Raw genomic sequence first — 20985 nt, forward strand, 5'->3', positions numbered from 1 at the left:
TGCCCTCTCCGAGTGCTTCTCTAGAAAGTTCAAATAAGAAAGAGTTCCTGTACGCACTACGCCATGGTTTACCTGCTGTACGATACGTACACAGTTTAAGCAGCGCCTTGGTCAACACAGCACAAGCGCAGATCCCGAGCGTTAATAATTCATGTGGCTCCAGAACCCACTGTGAATGCCTGCCACTCACTCCCGATTGCTCAGAGAATGTCGACATCTCGACTATCACAGTGCAATCGCAGCAAGGACAGAGATAGATATCTTGGCCTCTCTAGTAGTGTAGAGCTCTCTCCTCTCCGCTGCTCGCTTGCTAGGTCTTGCTGCTGATTGGCTGAGCCATGGCACTGCATTGGCTGTGTGTCTTGCTCGTTTTCCTGACTGCACAGCATGCGTGGTCACTCCAAGCTCGCTCTTGAGACTGGTTTCTACCCTCAACCTCGCTGCGCACCTCAGAACTATCGGGTAGGTCCTTCGCTACGGAAATCTAACAATTGTTGAACATTGATCTATGCACTTCAGGCATCCTCGCACATACGTTGCACACACTCACACTGGTTAAATTTAGGATCAAAGCACAGATAAGTTGCTCGAGAATTTATGAAAATATGCCAAGAGATCAAAAAAGATATGCATGTATGATCAAAATTACTCCTTTGAAGGTATACTCCTGGCACAAACTGCTGGAAAATTCAAATTACAAGGAAAAGTTATCATTTTGTTTTCCAAGGAGCCACGGAAGCAAACGGAAGAGTATGTGGTATTTATTAACATAAAGCTTATGAATGGAAGAAAGCTAATGAAGAAAGGTAATGTCATTTTTAGAAGGCATTGTGGGAAAACAACCCGACCAATGAGGAAAAGCTTTTCACAGTTGAAAGCAATAGCAAGCAGATCAGCTAATTTATACTAGCTTGTCATCATTTGTTATGATACTGGGATAAATGGCATGGTGCATGCAGTGTACTAAGCGAGACATGATGTCAACTTGGCAGTGCGAACCGCAGTGATATGTACCCCCCACTAACCTAGGCCACTGGGGTCCGCATTACCCTCGGACACTGAGATCAATGTAGCCGTAACTCTAACCCTCCCCCTAAAGCCACGTAATATACATATAACTCTTTACCTAAACTCTAACCCTCACCCTAAAACTACCTAATGTAAAATTTAATCATATTACTTAAATGCATATCACTCTTCTTTCATTTTTTCAATTTTAGCGGAGGTACACCATACGGAACTCTTGCCAAAAAGTCACCGAGGTCATGTTCCAGTTTCAAAATTTTTTATCTGCGTTTTTCACCACTGCTTCAGCAAGTTATTTAGACAACTAGATTCTATCTAATAGAGTGTAAACATGCGTTCGTTTTGGTAGTTGAATATCAGCTGTAACAGTAGAATGTTGTTGTCTAAACAATTTACTGCCCCAAACCAAAGGTTGGACCTCCCGTGCCAAAATTCAACTGCAAGCAAAAGCATTGTTTTCTGCATGTAGCCGGCTGTTGCATTAAATTGGGTGGCTTGTTGTAATTTTAGACCTATACGTGGGTAGGAAGTACATACAGGTTTGTAAGTGGGCTACAGTAATATGGATGTCGGATGAATGGTCACACACACTTTTGTGGTACAGACTTTTGTTTCATTTGTTTGATTTGGGATTTGGTTGGTTTTAATCATCCAATAAGTCTGGCCAGCTCACCAATTGCCATGGGGGGGGGGGGGGGTATGTTGTTTACCATGCTTTATGAATTTTTTTCTCCAGTCCGTGTGAAAAATTAACTAGGGACAAAATTGCACAAATTGTTGTTTGTATGATGTCCATTGACTGATTATTGTCTGGTGTAGACTTGCCCAACCAGACGTCATGTGCAGCACGGTGTCTGACAATGCGCCATACACCGACCGAGCTAGACCCCTCTACACAGCTACAAAACTTTAAAAATGTCTACATTCTAGCACAAATTTTATGTTGTTGTGGAGTGTATTTATGCACAAGCTTCTTCCACCCTATGCTTTCCCAGGTCACAGAGTCTTTTGATATGCACCAGCGAGCTGCCAGCATTGCTCCCCTGCAGGCATTAGCTGGGTTCTACTGCATTCTCCAGACCATAGAAGCAGCCATTGCATGCTTTCATGCAGGTCACGAGCTCTTGTCTACTGTTTGCTGCAGACTCTATGAGTAAGTCTATCTGTGTGCTGTGAAAGAACTTCTTGGACACTTGGCAAACAAGCAGACAAAGCTGTGCTAATAACAATTGACTTATGTGTTCAAGAACTTCACCAATAAATGTAGATGCAAATTTTAGGAGAATGAAAATGTTTAGGTGTCTTGACAGTCTGACTGAATCATGTTCACTGTTTAATCTTTCAGTTCAATCTTTGTGTCAGATACAATGTTTAGATAGGTTTGTCATTTGTGTTGTCTCAAAAAGTGTTTTGTTGAAGTGAGTTCAAGACAACTTTGCTGATGAGAACTGATCTGAGATCTCTTCACTAAGTAAATGGAAGTTGTTACAAAAAGTAGGTGCTTCATTATCTTTTGTGGCAGGCAGCATACCAGTGAAGATATCCAGTTGATTTGACTTTGTTCTGTTTGTATTTCCACACTGACATATCCCTTGTCCAGATGCTGTGTGTGCCTCATTCTTGACAAAGACTGGCTGAAGCTACCGGCCTTTACTGTGGAAGTTGTGGCAAGCAAGTTTTCCAGCCTCCACGAGAGCCTCAAGCCCTGGGCACAAGACAATTTCCTGAATGTCGCCCTCCTAGCCAGGGATCCATTGGGCAAGGAGCCGATCTGCAAGATTCTTGCTGCCGAGAACATTCTTGACAAGATTCAAGGTATCAGTGGTAGTTTCATTCTGTAGGAATATTCTTTCTGCAGATAGCATATGCGTGCGTAAATTATTACAAAACATAGTTGTTGTGAGTCCTTCAGAGGAGATTGTTTATTGGTTCAGTTCATTTTAAGGGAAAGCTCAATTAGCTTAGATGTCTCATGTGAGTACAAATGGAAAGTCAGTACAGTTTGGTCTTGAAGTGTAGTTTTGAAGACAAGGCATGAACAGTAGAAAGGGTCAGGAGGGGATGATAAAACACAATGTTGCTTTAATGTGCTTGAAGTGTGGAACTCGGATTGTTTCTGTGAAACTCAGATTGTTTCTACTCCTCCCTCTTTTTTTTTTCTCTTTTTTTTCATTTGCCAGTTGACAAGTGCCTCACTAGGCAGGGGGACTTCCTGCTGGAGCGGCGGGTCAAGGTCCTACTGGAATCTGGCCACCATGCGGCGGCTCTCTGCCTGGCCAGAGCCTGCAGCTCCCATCCCCAGCTCTGCCGCAATCCCATCTTTTGTGAAGTCACGTGTCTGCTGTGTCACAGCCAGGGCGACTTAGAGGGTCTTGCTTTGCAAGTATGCTATCATTAGGAATCCATCATTTAAAGGCAAAACATAGTTCTGGTACGCCTGCAAAATTGTTAAATTTCACTCCAAAATGTACATGTATGCCTAAGAAATGTGTGGAATAACGCTGTAATCACAAGATATTCGTTGGGTAACGACGGAAATACAAAATATTAACCAAAAATGTTTGCATCTCAGAGCTTACCTGATAGGGTCAGGCTAACTCGGACTCGGGGACAACTCAGCCTCGCTTTGACTGTGGGGCCGAGTTGTCCCTCTGGATAATAAAGTGTTGTACTACGGGAGTGCTATGCAGTCTTGCTGGTCGCAGTTATGGACGGAGTTGATACAACACGCGCATCAAAGAACCTCTTTGGTGTGCATACAAAATGAACATGCACCTATGTATGGAATATAGCGATCACGAACTGCGTATAAATTGTCTGAAATAGGGCCGAGTTGTCCCTGAGACAGAGTTAACCTGGAGCCTTCTGGAATAAAAGTCGGTAAACCGACTTTTACTTTTGATCTCAAAATACTCCAAAACAACTCATCATCCCGGCAAATCACGTCAGTCACTTAAGATTCGTGGTAGCCTCTTTCGATATATTGCAAGCAAATATGAAATGGTGCAAGATGGGTTCTCAAACCCTTACCAGAACTATGTTTTCACTTTAAGTCATAGTAACACCTGTCAGAAAGATTTAACCAATGTTTGATGGATAGAAACTTTGCAAAGAGAGACTTGTCCAATGTTTAACATGTTCTCCGTCTCTGATTGATGCTTCAGTCACTAAAGTTTGTTGGTAGCCTCTTTTGATATATTGCAAGCAAATATGCAGGGCTCGACACTAACGGTGGCCCGGGGCCACCAAAAACGCACGTCGGGCCACCAAAATTTCAGAAATGAAGCATTTGGTGACCTGATCGGGCCACCAAAAAAGGTCGGATGTTTGCCTTTGGGCCTCAAAAAATAAAAGTTAGTATGGAGCCCTGAAATATGAAATGGTGCAAGACGGGTACTCAAACCCTTACCAGAATTATGTTTTCACTTTTAGCAGTAGTTACACGTGTCGGATAGATTTAACCAATGTTTGATAGATAGAAACTTTGCAAAGAGAGACTTGTCCAGTGTTGAACATGTTCTCTGTCTCTGATTGATGCTCTCACGAATAAGAGTAGGGAGTGGTTCATCGATTTACCCATAGCATGTCAGCTAGAATCTATCCCGGCCCCAAGTCTAGTCATCAAGACATAAGCCAATGCAAACTGACAAGTACAGGAAGAGGAAGACGGAAGTTGGAAACAAAAGGCTTTATTTTCTCGCAAACAAAAATCATATAATCAAAGGACAAATTTGTCCAGTGGAGTCTATTCCATGTTTTGCTCATGCACAAAACTTTCCACCAGACTGGAAGTACCTCGCCAGACAGGGAATATATTTGCCCAATTAGAAATGGACGAGAAACACATGCAAACAGAGATCAATAGATTTAAAATTTTGTCTTTCATCCGATATCCCTTAAATGCTATCCACCAAGGTGTGACTGCTGCTTTGCTGGCATAAGGTGTATTAGATAGGAAGTTTTTGAGGAGTTATTTTATCTAGGAAGCAATGGGGTTATTGGCAGTAGTCTTGTTGTAGGTGAAGGCATTTTTTTTTTCTTTTTGTTATGGAGATAATTTCATTGAAAAGATATGTTAAAGAAAATGCAATTTTCTGTTAAAGTCAATGTAGGAGGTTTTGCAATGGACACCAGGTAGTGATTGATTTATATATCTGTATAAATTTTTTGTTTACAAGAAACTAGATAAAAGATAAAAAAAGACATTTTCAGACACGTTCACATTTGTGACAATCTTTAAAGAAATGGAAAACATTGCAAACAGCTTTGATGAATAGCGTGTCTGTTAAGCGTGAAAGTTGATAACTGTATTTGACCGTCCTCTACTCGATAGGTAAATCAATATCCCAGTGTTCAGCATCTGATCCCCGTAGCCGAGGGCCTTGCGTCATACTGCCCGAGTACAGCCGTCCTGGTGTCGAGATTGCTGTTGCTGCGATTGTGGGAAGAAGAGAATGCAGACATTGCTGGCGTGGAGAAGGTCACCAGTCTGTGGGTGGAATTGACGTGGGAACTCTGCGCCCACAATAGCTTGCAGTTTGCCGAGGCTTTGGACAGTCTACACAAGCTGACCGATGACCCCCTCTTCCTGTATTACCTGGCAAGGATGGCCTTTGACAAGGTGACCATTGCAGTCAGTTTGACTTTATATTTCATGTGCTGTTGTTGTTTGTGTGTATATGTGTGTGTGTGCGTGTGAGTGTGTGTGTAAAGGGTAAGTGCAGTTGTAGTGCTGCAGATTTTTCTTTTCTTTTCAAAAACTCTGAGAAATAAGGGGTTTCTAAAGCTGTGATTTTTTGCTGTCATGTTGCATGTTAATAATTGTCAACAGGGATATGATCATGTAGGGCAGTCGGTCACATTTATTTCATGTATTCCACAAAATGATACATTAGTGATTTGATTCTCAGTGTTTGTTTGGAAGGACTTTTCCTTGTAAAGATTACCTCATCTTAAGATTGGAGAGAAAAAAACCCCCAGATTTTTCAAAATATTTTACTTCTGATGGAGTGCCATTAAAAAGAAAAGCACCATTCGGTGATAGTAGGACCTGTGGTTTTCTTGCTATCAATCAATATCAACTGTAATTCAAATGTTATGGAGCTCCTCCTTGTTTTTGTCAGCAAAGTTCTATCAGGTGACAGAATCCACACAACAAGATACATACTTGTATTTTCACTTTGCCTTATCAATATCTGCTGATATTAAAGGGCCCCTGAAATCCAAATGCAGGTTGATTTGTGTTGATTTATGATACCCTCAACATTACTTTTGCGGTGAAACGAATATCGAGAAACCCTATATTTCTAACAATTTTTTCTTATATTTTTCTTCAGATTACTTGGGAGCGTCCACAAAAAATCCTTCCAAACCTCAGATAACCTCATCTGCCAATCATCGCTAAAGTGCTGAAATGTTTAACAAAAGCAATTGGAATGCACCTTCCCCTCGATTCAGCATAATTTGCACGTTCCCTCGACATTTCTTTAGTTAGTCACATTACTATTGCAGAAACATGCAAGATTATGTTCTTTTCTCTCTCTCTCTGTCTACCTTCAGGTTGGTGTTGGGGTCATTCCAGTCCTGGTATCTCTCTGTCTCGGTGCCTTGAGAGCACCAGAGGTGCACCCCAGTGAGGACATTGTCACTGCCACAAGCATCGACCTGGGGAATGAGGCCCACTTCCAACTGCTGTCCGAACTTTTGGAGGATGACGTCCGCATGCAGAGGCTGTGCCTGCTTGCAGTATTCTACATTGCCCCAGGCCCCAAGAACTTTGCCAGTCTCAAGGAGAACTATTCCTCTCCAAACCACTCAACAGGTCCTGCCAGGCTGAACTCCTGGCAGCAGCAGTGGCTGATCCAGAGTGTTAACTACTTTGTGCCAGGAACTGTAGCCCTGACTCTCTCAGAGGACTGGCCCAGAGTGGAGCCTGTTTTCCGCAAACACGCGCAGAAGAGCAGGCTGATTATCTCAGAGTGGCTCTTACTGAAGGGCCGTGAACGAGCAGTGAAGCTCTTTTTGAAGCCTGTGGTGTGCGATGAGCAGATTGGAAGGCTGTTGTCTGTCCAGGAAGGTAAGATGCGATGGAAGCAGTTGGCCAAGGGGTGTAGGAAAGGACTGGTGTTGAAGGCCGTAAGACATATGGTGCCAAAGCTCCCAAGACCAGAGGCAAGTGTTGATCCCCTCCAGAGTTCTTCCACTGAGAAGCCACCAGCCTGCCTTCAAGAGCAGGGTGAGGTGGATGATGTGGGTGAAACAAGAGATGTGCTTCCAGCGGAGATGATCACCAGTCAGTCTGTCCATCCTGCAGAGGCAGAACTGCCGCAGCAGCCTGCCTGTGTGGATTCTGAAGTGACGGGAACAGTGGAGAGAGTGCAAGGTGACCAATGCGCAGCTGAGACGGAGGATGATGCTTCTTTTGAGATGGAAGTGGATATCACAGAGGAGCCAAGAAGATGTGATGGCTCTCCAACCGATGAAACGTTAATGGCGACAGATGATGGTGTCCAACGAATGGAAGTATCCAGTGGTGAGCAAGCAGAAACATGTCGGATGGGTGTCTTGCCAGTGCTTGAGGCTCACAGTGACAAAACTCCACTTTACAAACAAAGTGACATTGAAAAGACCATGCAAAAGGTTGTGCTTCTCAAAAGCGCAGGTGACCTGCAAACTTCTTGTGAGGTGCAGAGAGACCCACCAAAAAAGTTCCCAGGGGCAGCAGTAGTTGTGGGAGAGGAAAAACGAGAGGATAATGGCCAGCACCAAGTAGCATTAGTTGCGTTGAAAGGGGATAACCGCGTGGCAGCCAAGCAGGTGCGAAAGTTCAAACTCAATGCTGCACAAGCAATGCAGATCAAAGGGAATGGCACAACATTCCTGGTTGTGAAGGGTAACTGTGTGCTCACCAAGATTGGGGAATGTCAACAGCATGTTGGTACGGAAAATGACCAGTTGATCAAATCGAGGAAAGATGGAGAGATCTACGAGAGTAGAGGAGGCAAATCATTGTCTTTAGCTGCAGAAACACTGAAGGACGGACCAACTGGTCATGTAAGTGGTAATTCCAGTGATAAATTACCCCAAACTGGATCTGCGTCTGTGATGCAAAAGTGTCAAAAAACTGAGGGTCATTCCAATTGCCGTATACAGGTGCCTCGAGGCACACAGGGCACGGTAGAGGTAGCTGTTAGTGCGGGAGATACTGACAGTGCCAAAACAGAGCGCTATCGAACTCCACATTTGAGTCTCGGGGCGAGAAGCACAGAAGCAGTATCACATAACAACAGCAAGAGCCTTCTTGTCGTGCAGAAGGAGAGTGCAGGGAAGAGATGCAAGATGGCTTCAGCACTCGGTTCACGTGACCATGGTGAAGGGGAGAGCAGAGCGTGCAGAGGCTCAATCAAGAAGCAGTCACACGCGACGGCATGCCCGCAAACTCTTGTAAGCAAGAAAAACAAAAAGACTCAGTCTTTCGCTCCTACGGGCAGCATCTCTGGAAACTGTCAGCAGGGAGCCAAGCACTGCATGGCTAAATCTGGAGGTTACACTCAGTCGTGCCAGAAAAATTGTGGTCCGAGACAGGGAAAGTATAAAAAGATCACAATTGCTGTGTGCCCTAGTAATCTTTCTACCTCATCAGATTGCAACAGGAGACGGCTGCAATGTTGGAGTACTCACAATAGTGTCCCAGAAAAGCGTAGGATGCAAAAAACGAATGATACTGCTGTGACTGCACCACAAAGCTCATTGGGCTCCAGTGTAAATAACCCTTCTCAAGAGCATGACAAAGGAAGATGTGTTAGGACGACGGAAGTGTCTGAAGCAGGTAAATCAATGGACTCGGCAGAATTAAAGAAACCACAAACAGAGACTGATTCCATAGCGAGCAAGGAAGACGTAGAGTGCAAAGAAGAGGGCTGCATCCAAGGGAGTAATGGAGCAGTTCCAGGCAGTGGGGATGTGTGTACAGAGGAAGACAGTCAAGATGTCAGCAGTATCACAGATTCAGACAGCTGTGTGTGGCTGAATGTGAAGGATTCCGCAATAGAATGTGAGAAAGGCATGGAGCAAAGTGAGAGTGATGTGCCTAAAGCCTGGACGTTAGGTTGTGAAGCGGATGATGGGGAGAAAGGAAACACCGTAAAAAACGGGCCCAAAGGCAATGCTCATTGCTCACCCAGGAACAGCTGTGCTGGGGAATCTGTGAAAAGAAAATCAGTGCGGTTGAAGTTTCGAAACAGGGAAGCTAGTTCGATGAGAAGTGGCTGTGGTAAACGAAGCAATAAGCGGAGTAGAGCATGTCGAGGCAAAGAAGTCAAGCCCAAGGATGAATTTGTGAGCATCACGATGGAGGATCATGCTTCACAGAGGGGGCTGGCCATGAAGGTGTCATCAAGGACAGGAATCTCAAAGAAGAGAGCAAATGGAGTGATAAAATGTGACCCGGCTGCTGCTGGTGAGAAAAGGGGTGAGGAAAGTGGCAAACCAAAACAAGAGGCTGTGTGTACCTCCCCCGTTGCTGGTCAGGAAGCTAAGGGGACCTCGGAGCAAGATTATAGCGGAAGGCACAGAGACCTGCAGCAGAACCGACTCTTTGCTGTGACATACAACGCCAAGGAAGCACTGAAGAAGAAGCTCTCCCCAAAGGTGCCCTCCCGGAATCGGAAGGGACCAGGCCCACGAACCGCGGGTCCCGTCGTCCTGACCAGATGCATGCATGCCAAGGCAAGGATACCGCCACCTGATTAGAATCGAGCAAGTCTATCCACAGAAGATTGAGTGTCTTTTAGGGAAAAAAATTCACCAGTCTTTCATTGGTTTAGAACGTGACCTTCATTATTTTTTTTTAGCGTTGATACATAGATAGTTTGCAATATTTAGAGCAATACAATGATCACCTGACATGCCTCAAATATGCAAATTAGTTTGTGGTGACCGAAAAAGCATAATGTTCTCTGGTGTAAGTTTCTTTGATTCATTCCATGAGGGACTAGATGTTCAGTACTTGTGCATGTTGAGTGGTAATAACTGTACTTTTGCCATTTCTTACTCTTTTGTATGATATCTTTGCAGATTTTTGTCTTGTGCCAAAAGCATTTGTATTTTAGATCATTCAGATTTTACCAGCATTCATGTTGCATTCATATTCAAATAATCAAACTGATCGACAACAGAGAGAGATAGAGAGATAGAGAGAGAGAGAGAGAGAGAGATTGGGAGAGATCAAATTTATGAATTGCAGGAGCATATACATTTCTCACATAAAACTGTAGGAAAAGTCCCTTTCACTTTAATACCCATATGTGTAGATTGCACACTTGTGTTTGAAAGCTACTACTTGTTGATATTTTTGGCAGGACTCAACACTATTTTTTTTTTTTTTCCTCCGGTGGTGGTCCACTCTGGGCACAGAAATATTTGAATTGGTGGCCAAAAAAGGGAAATGTAGGGCTTGAAATAAAAGGAAAAATAAAAATAGATTTTCAATTTTAGCTGCCAAAATTAGGCCACAAAGAGATAATCTTTTTGGAAATTTGTTGGCCAGGCATCAATTTTTTGCGGCCCTAGGCCGCTAGGTCACTGCTAATGTCGAGCACGTTTTATGCATAAGATATAAATATGCAATTTAAATTTTAAATCTTAATACTCATAAGCTGCAGTCACACTAGCAAAAAATTGCAAAGCTTAAGGTCACAAAGTCTTTGCAATCTTTGGTCGTCCGTCCACAATGGCAGCCAAACTTCTCAACCTTTATTTAGAAGTTCTCAAAGTTTGGGCCACCGGTGCGCATGTGCAAGAAAGAGGAAAGAATGTGCCGTTTGACAGCTAGTAATTATGCACACCTGTACATTGCAATTACTGAGCACCTTGCAGGCACTGCCGCAAATGTGGTGGACTGGTCACATGACAAACTTTGCAAAGTTTAAGTTTCTAGCTTTCACACTGTCCAGAGATTGAGAAGATTGGCAGGGGTGCGGGAAATTTCCCTAGTTAGAGTGGGAAGTTTCGCAAGAAGTTTTTGATCACACTGGCAAAACTTTGAGATATTTGAGATGGCAATCTTAAACTTTGTGATATTTTGCCAGTTTGATGGCGGCTGTGGAGTTGATTTCAGAGAGACGATTTGCAATTACTTTGCACTCACATTCTCTACCTCACTGTAGAACAGACATTTCCTTTTATAGTTTTGTGTACATATTCTGTGACAGCTTGAAAAATGGTCACATACGTGCAGTCAATCTCTTGGATGTGGAAACAGTTTTTGAGTGACAAATGAGTTTGAATTCTTTGAATATTTGACTTCTGTAAGGGTTGATTCCTTTTCATTTTCCACATAATTTGATTCTTTTTTAATGCAGCAAGATGGGCTGACCTTGTTTCTCATTTTCATAAAATACTATGTTTTTAGTAGGTATTGGTCATTCATGTACAGAATGATTTGTAGATGTCAATATACTTCCAATTAGTTTTACATCCAGTTATGCAGGCATATACTGTGTTTCAATTCTTCCCAGTTATGTGTACTAATTTTTTGTACTTGTTTTTTTTTAATAATTTTTAGAAAATTAATTTGAAATATGAATAACTGTCTGATGAGTGATCTTTGTTTTCAATCCTTTGAAAGAGGAAATGAGCAATTTCACATTTAACCACAATTTATTTTAGAAGAGTGCAAAATGTTATAGGATGAGAGGTGTCTCACTTGTTGCTGTTTCACCTCCTAAAATGTTCCTCCTCTCCTAGTGTTGTTCGTCAAATATGTGCCATTTAATGGATTTTTTTTTTTATTGTCTTCCTCATATGAAGAGAAGGAGGCATTTACAGTTAATATATTTACTGCTTATCTGGTGTACCCCAGTGTACTGATTAATTTTTTGCCCTCATTTCTTTCAAAGAATATGATTTAAAAGTAGTTATAAAAGCATTACAGGTGAATTCAGTCAAAATTACAGACATCTATATGATGCTTTGCTTGTATACGATATGACACACACATGCACACCCTAGCTAATACAACCTCAATGCAAAAATGCCGAACTCATATTTACACTGCATAATAATTATTTCAATCAGTACTCCGCACCCTTTGTTCTGTGTAGTGTTAAGTGAGGGGTTTGCATGCAAGTGTATTTATGATGATTTTCTGAAGAGAATGTGCATGATAACTGTCACATTATTTTAGATTAAGAAAAAAAGAAGAAAGAAACCAGAATGAAATCAGATTCACTGGAATCCAAAGTAATGACCAGCGTGTATGGACATTTCTCAAAGTCATGTACATGTACATGGTCATGATATACATATTTATTAGGTATGCGTGTGTGTGATAAAAGGGCAGCTGACTGGTATGTGACAACTGCTTTGTCATTTGTGTCCTTGATGACTTGATGCCTTAACTCTGAAAAGAACAACTCAGAAAAGTGTGGACAGCTCACAAGACTTATATTCTCTGCATTCGAATGGGCTATTTGTGTGGGATTGTCCGTTTTCTCGCCTCCTATATTGAGGGAATGAATGTTTTCATGTATTGTATTAAACCAAAGTTGATAAGTGTGGGAAGAACGCAAGATGCTGTAGGTAGAGATGTGTTAGTTTTCAGAATTTCACATGCTGAAATGTGCCTCCTGCATAAGTGTTGTACTTTAATGATGTGTCGTGTAATAATATTCTTTTTGTTAACTCTTATGTTAAGTTATGTTACGGAGGCAGGAGAATTATCTACATGTACTGTGATGTATCAATGCCTGTGTGTTTGTTAGAAAAAACGTGTCAATGCTAGTCATTGGACAAAATCAGTGGAGGAAGAGAGCATAGCATGTTCTTCATGAATGCAAAAGTTGTTTTGCAGCAGCAAGTATGCATCAACTTTACCAATTGCATTTTTGATTTGGTATTGACGGAATTTGATGTGGCTAGCTGTAATATTGTGTGTATATAAAACAAGAATAAAGCTCAGCACTGGAAGTTCCATAGAAAGAGATCTAATGATAACAACAAAAAATGAGAGTAGCAAATTCAATCTCATTTTTTTTTTCTTATGTAATCATACCAGGGGCCCGTTTCATAAAACTTGTCATTAGTGACAAATTGTCATAGATGTGACAAGCTACTGAAATCCTTGCATCTGATAGGCTGAGAGCAAATTTGTCATAGAAATGTGGCAGTTGTCACTGATGACAAGTTTTATGAAACGGGCCCCTGATCTTTATAAAGTGAAAAATGTTGAAATTGACTCTATTACCAGGACTTCCTTCAGCAAATTTTCCCTCTGCCGTGATAGAATGCATACTTATTGCCAATGACATTCTGAAATAACTGGTCTTGTTTAAACAGAGCAACTGATCTGGAAGTTTGATTTCCTCAAAAAACCAATGAACAACTCATATTATGAGCTGTTAATATTAGACGACACAGAAAAAAAAAAAGAGAAGATGTATTTCTGTACATACAATGCTTCATAACTCAGTAATTGTGCATTTGCGACAAATTGTAATTCTTGCCGTATTCTCATTTGACTTCAAAAGATTCATGATACATTTTTTTTTTCCATTAAAAAGATTATTGTCCACCAACTTTGGGTTTATTATTTGCAGCTTGAATGACTTAAAATTGTTTAAAGTGTGTTGCTGATATTATTATTGTGGCCTATGATGATTTTTTTTTTCCTTCTCTCTCTCTCTCTCTCTCTCTCTCATTCTCTGTTTAAATCTGTATATTTATTATTCAATCAGATATTTGTTAAATTATTCAAGTATAAGATACTTGTTTGTTCACAACTTTTCATTTCAAGTATTTGCATAAAAAATCAATTGGTGAGGACTACTGAAGGCTTTAGTTGTGAAAAAAGTAAACTTTTACACCACTCCCACAAGTCCTACAGGACTTCGCTACTACAAACACACAACAAACAACACTTATGTCGATATACACTGTATAGCACTAAGACAAGTTATAAAACATATTGTTTAAATTTGAGACCTGTTCAATGCTAAAATTTGCCAGATGCTTTTGAACTTGACTTAATTACAGTCACTTACAATAAATAATCATTTTTGAGCAGTCACTTTCAAAATATTAGATAATCATTTGCCAATGGCAGACATATTCCTTCACAGGAATACTACATATTGCGCAGTGTTACGTCACATATTGCCTGTATTTTAAAGCTACCATGTAGACCTTACTGCAGTTTGGCACTAGGATGATGACTGATGAAATAACATCCAACTGCTGCACACAGATCACAATCTGCACCCCTGTGTGGTTTATTCAGTCTTTTAACACCCCAGTGCAAAACTGCACATGTGTCCTTGGTACATTAGCCTGCTAAAGATGAGTCCCAAGTATACTCAGTCTGGCGTCTAAGGAAAAAGCATTTTATATCAATATCAGTTCATTTTCATAAAAGAAATACTGCTATCTCCACAGTAGACTGCTCAATTCCAACTCCTGCCAAAAAATAACATTTGTACCTAAAGTGTTAAGGGTAATCGGCAATGCACAATAATTTAGCCCGCTAAAGTGAATTACCCAAACACTATACCACTTTGCTCTGTCCACAAAAAAAAAAAAACCCGAATCCTCCACAGATCCAAATGATGATGAGGAATTCTGAAACAAAAAACAAAAATGCTATTATTCAATAAAATATATATCTTTTCTAATATAACATGCAAACATAAGTAACGTTTGAATATCATAACAATCATGAATAATTAACATTCCAGTATTCTTGGTTTTGACATAGACTGTCTCTAATGTATCGCATGTTGAATGGCCCAAACTTCTACACTGTTTGCTACTGAAACACATGAAGTAATAGTATTGCAACTCATGCCTTTCTGACTTGACAATATACCACCTAAATTTGGATCCAAACAGACATGCCCGTCAGAAGTTATGAGAAATTATCAAAATGCACCCTAAACAACTTTTTGGCTCCTAAGAGTTCATTGACCCCTGCCTGTGACCTCCGACCTTGTGGTTACCTTCATCTCCCAAGGAAACATTTACTACCTAAGATTGGTTGCAAACAGACATATCCATCAAAAGTTATGAGCCATCATCGAAACACGCCATAAAAAAACTTGACTTCCGCCCTTAAAGTTCACTGACCCCTGCCTGTGACCTTTGATCTTAAGGTGACCATGCTGTTTGGTAAAATGTGTAACTTTGCATAACCACAGTACCCTCCAAATTTGATTAAAATTGAAGCCCTCAGTACAGATATTCCAGTTTTTGTAGCGTTACAGACAGACGACAGACGAGCGGATAAAGGAGGGACAGACACTGCACACAATCCCTTAGTCCCGCCCCTCACCTCCAATGGGCTCGACAAAAACCTACAATAGGCAATCACGTACAACTCAAATGAAGTCATTCAGTGCTCTGTTCCATCTCTCATGAACCCAAGGTAAAACTGCACTATTAGTCTATTGAAGATACTGGTATCCTCACAATAGACTACACAAGCCTGATTCTTGTCCAAAAAAAAAAAACTGCAATAACTTATTCTCCTAAAGTGAATAATTGTACATCCTGCATAACCTTTAGTCACTACCAACAATACGCAAGTATTTACTTTAGTGGGATATACTATAGTGCAATGCCAGTTATCATAAACACCAATGGCAGACATATTCCTTCACAGGAATACTACATATTGCGCAGTGTTACGTCACATATTGCCTGTATTTTAAAGCTACCATGTAGACCTTACTGCAGTTTGGCACTAGGATGATGACTGATGAAATAACATCCAACTGCTGCACACAGATCGAAATCTGTACCCCTAATATGATGTCACTGTGTGCTTTATTCAGTCTTTTAACACATGTACCCCAGTCCAAAACTGCACTTGTGTCCTTCATACATTAGCCTCTTGAAGATGAGTCCCAAGTATACACAATCTGGGGTCTAAGGAAAAAGCATTTCACATCAAAATCAGATCATCATCTAAAAAAAAAAATACTGCTATCTCCACAGCAGACTACCAAATCCCAACTCTTTCCAAAAAACAACATTTGTACCTGAAGTGTTAAAGATAATTGGCATTGCACAGTAATTTAGCCCGCTAAAGTGAATTACCCAAACACTATACCAGGAAAATGACCACTTTGCTCCGTCCACAAAAAGAAAAACCAAATCCTCCACAGATCCAAATGATGATTAGGAATTCTGAAACAAAAAACAAAAATGTTATTATGCAATAAAATATATATCTTTTCTAATATAACATGCAAACATAAGTAATCTTTGAATATCATAACAATCATAAATAATTAACATTCCAGCATATTTGGTTTTGACAGACTGTCTCTAATGTATCGCATGATGAATGGCCCAAACTTCTACAATGTTTGCTACTGAAACACATGAAGTAACAGTATTGCAACTCATGCCTTTCTGACTTGACAATATTCGCATGAAACAATGAAAAATTACCTGAAAATTTGTGCAGTTTTGATAGGATACCTAACAAAAATACTAGTCCAAAACTCTTTAAATAATGTCAAACATTTTGAAGGATATTAGGACAGAAACAGAAAAGAATAAAACCTTGTTTCATAATTATTAATAATATTTAAATACTGTAAAACATGATATATTGGCGGCACGAATTTTTCGCGAATTGGAACCGACAGCCTTTTTCGTGGCATGAAATTTTCGCGAAGTGCCACTGGCGTTCAATGCATGTAGTGTAAACAAGGACTTTCGCGTGCATTTTAATTTCGCGATTCTTGGCGCTCGCGAAATTAAAGTGCACGCAAAAATTTGTTTTACAGTAAGAAAATTCGGGCAAATGATATCTATTTTCGGGCAAGTGTTTTGCAAGTATCAAAATTACCTAGCCTAATCAGGCAATTGCCCCCCCCCCCAAAAAAAAAAAAAAAAAAAAAAAAACCAAGAAATTGTGTACCACCCTGAAACTGCCCTAATTATCCATTAAAGGGGAAGTTCAAGACTGGAACGGAGTTTGCAAATTTCCTAAAGAATCTTAGGTACGGTAATTATCCCAATTCCAATAAAGATACATTTCTGACAATTAAGAACTCGTACCTAAGTACAATGTAGTCTCTTCCCCTGTATGCCCCCTAAAAAAAAGGAAAAATGAAAGGGAGAAATGTTGTTTTTCGTATTTTATTACCACTTTTAAATCATTCTGATTATCTGCGCCACGTCATCCTCTAACCCTAAGGAGTCCATGAAAGAGTCTATGACTGAGCTCATCATATTAGGTTGATCACGTCACGCATGCTGCGCGAGACTCTAGAATTTAGGGGCCATCTCACAATCTCATGCATGACACCCATTTTTCTCACGCATAGGGCGAAGTCTGCAACTTGGACCTATAATAATGAGCATAGCTCAAAAGATTTAAGTGATAGTTGCAATTGAGGGTATATTTCCCTTTTGTCTGTCAAAATAAGAAAAAAAATAATCACTGAAGTGTGCACCTGACCGCACCATTAAGAGCAAAAAATTGAAAAAGCTCCCTACCGTGGGAGGCCACAGGAAGGAAAAACCCTCCCACACCCTCACTCGCGCGCACATTCGCACGCCGAGATACCAAGTTATGAAAATCTCACTCATAAAAATTGTTTGAACTTGGCATCCCTTGTCAAGTGGCAGTGTACAAGATAAATTTCCCTCCACCATAATGGAGTGTGTGCAGTGCATCTATGTACAGAGCATCTATTCACAGGGATGCCAAGTTCAATTTTTAGCTCTTAGACCGTTCTAGTCTTAATGGCACGATCAGGTGCATAATAAAGCGACCATCTTTTCTTTTACTTATTTTGAAAGACAAAAGGAAAATATAGGCCTAGACCTTATGTCTACCTTCAATTGTAACTATCACTTTAATCCTTTGAACCATGCTCCTTATTATGGACCCTAATTCCAGACTTTGCCCCATACGTGAGAAAAATGGGTGCCATGCGTGAGATCGTGAGACGACCCCTAAATGCTTGAGTCTCACTCACAATGCGTGAGACTTGGTAGCTCTGTATTCATATCATGCACAGAAATCACTGCTATTACACCACATAAATACGCCCTCTATCGATCTGTTAGCTAAGAAATGGCGTCCGTATTTCGCCCATGGACCTACTGACGTACGTTCTACTATTGACCGAAAGATCGGTCTGTATCTGTCCGTCGGGGAATGTTCCGCGGAGACTGCGTCTGGCTTCACGGATCCCCTCCGTATACAGACCGAAGTCAATGATTGCGGCTCCTGTGTGGAGCAGTCGCGCACAGATCAAACGTTACGATAAACCAAATTTCAGACAGCTTTTTTACATTCAAACAAGTATGACATGACATGACACATTATGCAGCAATATTTGGGATAAATTTCTCACATTGTGCAATCGAAATACTCACATAACCTCGGTTATAATGCAGAAATTTTATCGATATCGCAACATCGCCGTTCGCGAGCAGTAAGTCGCCATTTTGAATCTGTAACAATTGCTAAGCCAATCACATGCGAGGTACGTGTTTTAGTAAAACAAACACGTAGAAACTACCTCGCATGTGATTGGCTAATAGATTCATAGTGTATGTTTCTGCAGTTTGAATGTGACGACGCGACAGGCTGTGTTTTACGTTGAAAATTCTCCGTTAAGAACATCCACACAGCAATGGGTACTGCAACCTTCCGTCTGTCTACGGGGGACAGCGTTAATGGCAAAATATAAAAGAGTCCTCCGGACAGACGGATCTTTCTGTCTAGTTCTACTACTACCCCTAAATCACTATCTCTTTGGAATTGAATGGAACTTAGGCTTCTTACAAATCTCACCTTGCCCATAGATTCAGGTAACATGGTCTAACATTAAATTCTACGTAACTACGTTAGAAACCTTGCTTGCGACCAACAGCCTCATACGCACTACAACGTACATTCAGGGAGGTATCTCCCTTGATTTTACTTTAATAGCTGCGGGGGCCTGCATGTGGTGCATACGGTGGGGCCAGATACCAAGAATCGAGTAAGGGGGACAGTCTGTGTTTAGACATGCCTGTGCACCTACCTGGTATGGTACTCGAGCTGAAAACTCAGTGTCAAACAAAGGTCGTGTCTTAGGCTAGGAAGAAATTAGACGTAGAGTAGTCGTAGAAAGTTTACAGTTACCATCACACCATAGCTTTACGTACGTCGTGATTGCATACAAAGTACTGTAGCACATCGTACCACTGTAAACACGCGTACTGTATACACGTACACGGTATAGGGATCGGAGAACATGTGTGTACGTGTATAGAGCGCACGCAGTTTGGTAGGTACATAGGCGGAAGCACAGAACATCAGTCTTACAAGGAGTTCTGTGGGCTGAAGACGTTGTCACGCACAAACGCTCAAACTATGGCAAGCCGAGTGTATTTCCTAACCATTAACTACAGTTCAAATTTACGATCAGCTCGATATCCGAAAGTTCGTTATTCCGAGGGCTCTTTATTTTTCTTTCTTTCTTCCACTTTCTGTGCAATAAATCAACAACAACAATGGCTATCAACCACACATTCTCCACATGTTTAGTTCATGTCACGAACATAATTCCATGAAATAACAACTACTTGATCAGACACCATCTTGGGTAGGTAAATTATGGTCAAAGGTCAAAAATGTCTAATCGTGTATCTTGATAAATGCACGTCCTATCTTTCCCACATTTTGCACACGTAAGGAACATGTTGCAAGAATCATTTCATAAAATAACTTTTTGCTCAGATGCCATCTTGGCTGTGTAAAGTGGAATCAAAGGTCAAATGTAAATATTTTCCACACACACATGGACCTCGATAGATGTATCATCTCATAAAATAACGACGATTTGGTCTGACGCCATTTTGGTTGTGCAAATGAGGTATTATCTCTATGGGAGTACATTTTTTCTGGAAATTTTAGTACATGTCAAGCACATATATTTCTCATAAAGTAAGTGATTCATCAGACAATGTCTTTTCTCGGTAAATTAGGGTCAGTAGTCACAACATTTATTTCCGAATAAATCGGATCACCTAATTTGTCAGTGTTGACAAATTCTAAGTCTAGTTCTTTTTATTTCTTTTGTTTCAACACACACACACAAAAGGAGGCGCCCCTCTGAATCCGCCACTGTTTTCAAATGGAGAAGCAAGAATTAACTTAACATCTATACAGTGCCGGAGGACGGAAATCAGACTGAGAGGGGTGATACCTCGAAACAGATGCTGATTACTTGTCTGATCAGAGAAAATCAATCTATAATCTTAATAGCGTCAATTAAATTGCACGGACACACACAAGAAGCATGAACGTTTCACACCAGGTTAAAAATTACTTTGAACATCTTATTGTCTGACAACGGATTGTCCCTGGCATATAGACATATACTTCATAACAATTAACATGAATTCTGTGAACACTAAACCGGGCTACAGTGAGATTAAGAAAAGAAGCTAAAATATATGTGAGCACTAGGAAGCTTCAAGTTGATAAAGGGAGCATGAAGTTTCATACAGTAGGCAACGGATATGATTACAGAAACGATATCATAAGGCAGAAGCGATCCTTTGCGTCAAATGATATTTGTATAGCAGTTTGGTCAGTTAGGCCTCTAGGGTTTATTTCAAGGATTGTAATTTTATTCTTGTACACAACAAAGCAAACAAGTTGTCAGTACATGAAACGTCACCTCAGATTATCTATTTGTGGTCGCCAGCAAAACGCACAGTTGCATCACTTTTCTTTGAAAATCATAACTTCAAAAACTTCTGACATTATCCCCATTAGATTTAGAAGGAGGTTTGGAGGGCATATGCATCGTACTCTCAGGCGTGTTTTTTCATGTCAGTCACGAAAGCTTAATCGGGATCATTGTATAGGAGCTTTGCTTATGACCAGGTTTTTATTGCTTGCTGCAGATAAAACAAATAATGGGAACGTTTAATTTTGCAGTGAAAATG

General features: G+C 40.7%; 1 protein-coding gene and 1 long non-coding RNA gene across 2 annotated transcripts; one reads left to right on the forward strand and one right to left on the reverse strand.

Moving 5' to 3' along the window:
• The first annotated feature begins 387 nt into the window (after positions 1–387).
• On the forward strand, positions 388–9777 carry LOC139721076 (uncharacterized). The gene is made up of 6 exons (XM_071632405.1): positions 388–462; positions 2022–2179; positions 2627–2841; positions 3207–3409; positions 5360–5647; positions 6586–9777. Exons 1-6 carry the CDS (start codon positions 388–390, stop codon positions 9775–9777), a joined length of 4131 nt encoding a protein of 1376 aa, XP_071488506.1.
• Positions 9778–15557: 5780 nt separating this feature from the next.
• Positions 15558–20064, reverse strand: LOC139721059 (uncharacterized). The gene is made up of 2 exons (XR_011710204.1): positions 19071–20064; positions 15558–16206 (listed from the first exon to the last, which is right to left on the reverse strand). It is a non-coding gene; the product is annotated as an uncharacterized lncRNA (long non-coding RNA).
• Between the last annotated feature and the right edge of the window lie 921 nt (positions 20065–20985).

Source organism: Diadema antillarum, unplaced genomic scaffold, assembly GCF_040938485.1.
Source record: "Diadema antillarum isolate AM-2024a unplaced genomic scaffold, OU_Dant_1.0 scf00000137, whole genome shotgun sequence".
NCBI lineage: Eukaryota > Metazoa > Echinodermata > Echinoidea > Diadematoida > Diadematidae > Diadema > Diadema antillarum.

Coding starts and splice junctions, on each gene's coding strand:
- LOC139721076 (XM_071632405.1), top strand. CDS start 388: ATGCGTGGTCACTCCAAGCTCGCTCTTGAGACTGGTTTCTACCCTCAA. Junction 2,180..2,626: donor GTTTGCTGCAGACTCTATGA/GTAAGTCTATCT, acceptor TCCCTTGTCCAG/ATGCTGTGTGTGCCTCATTC. Junction 5,648..6,585: donor CAAGGATGGCCTTTGACAAG/GTGACCATTGCA, acceptor GTCTACCTTCAG/GTTGGTGTTGGGGTCATTCC.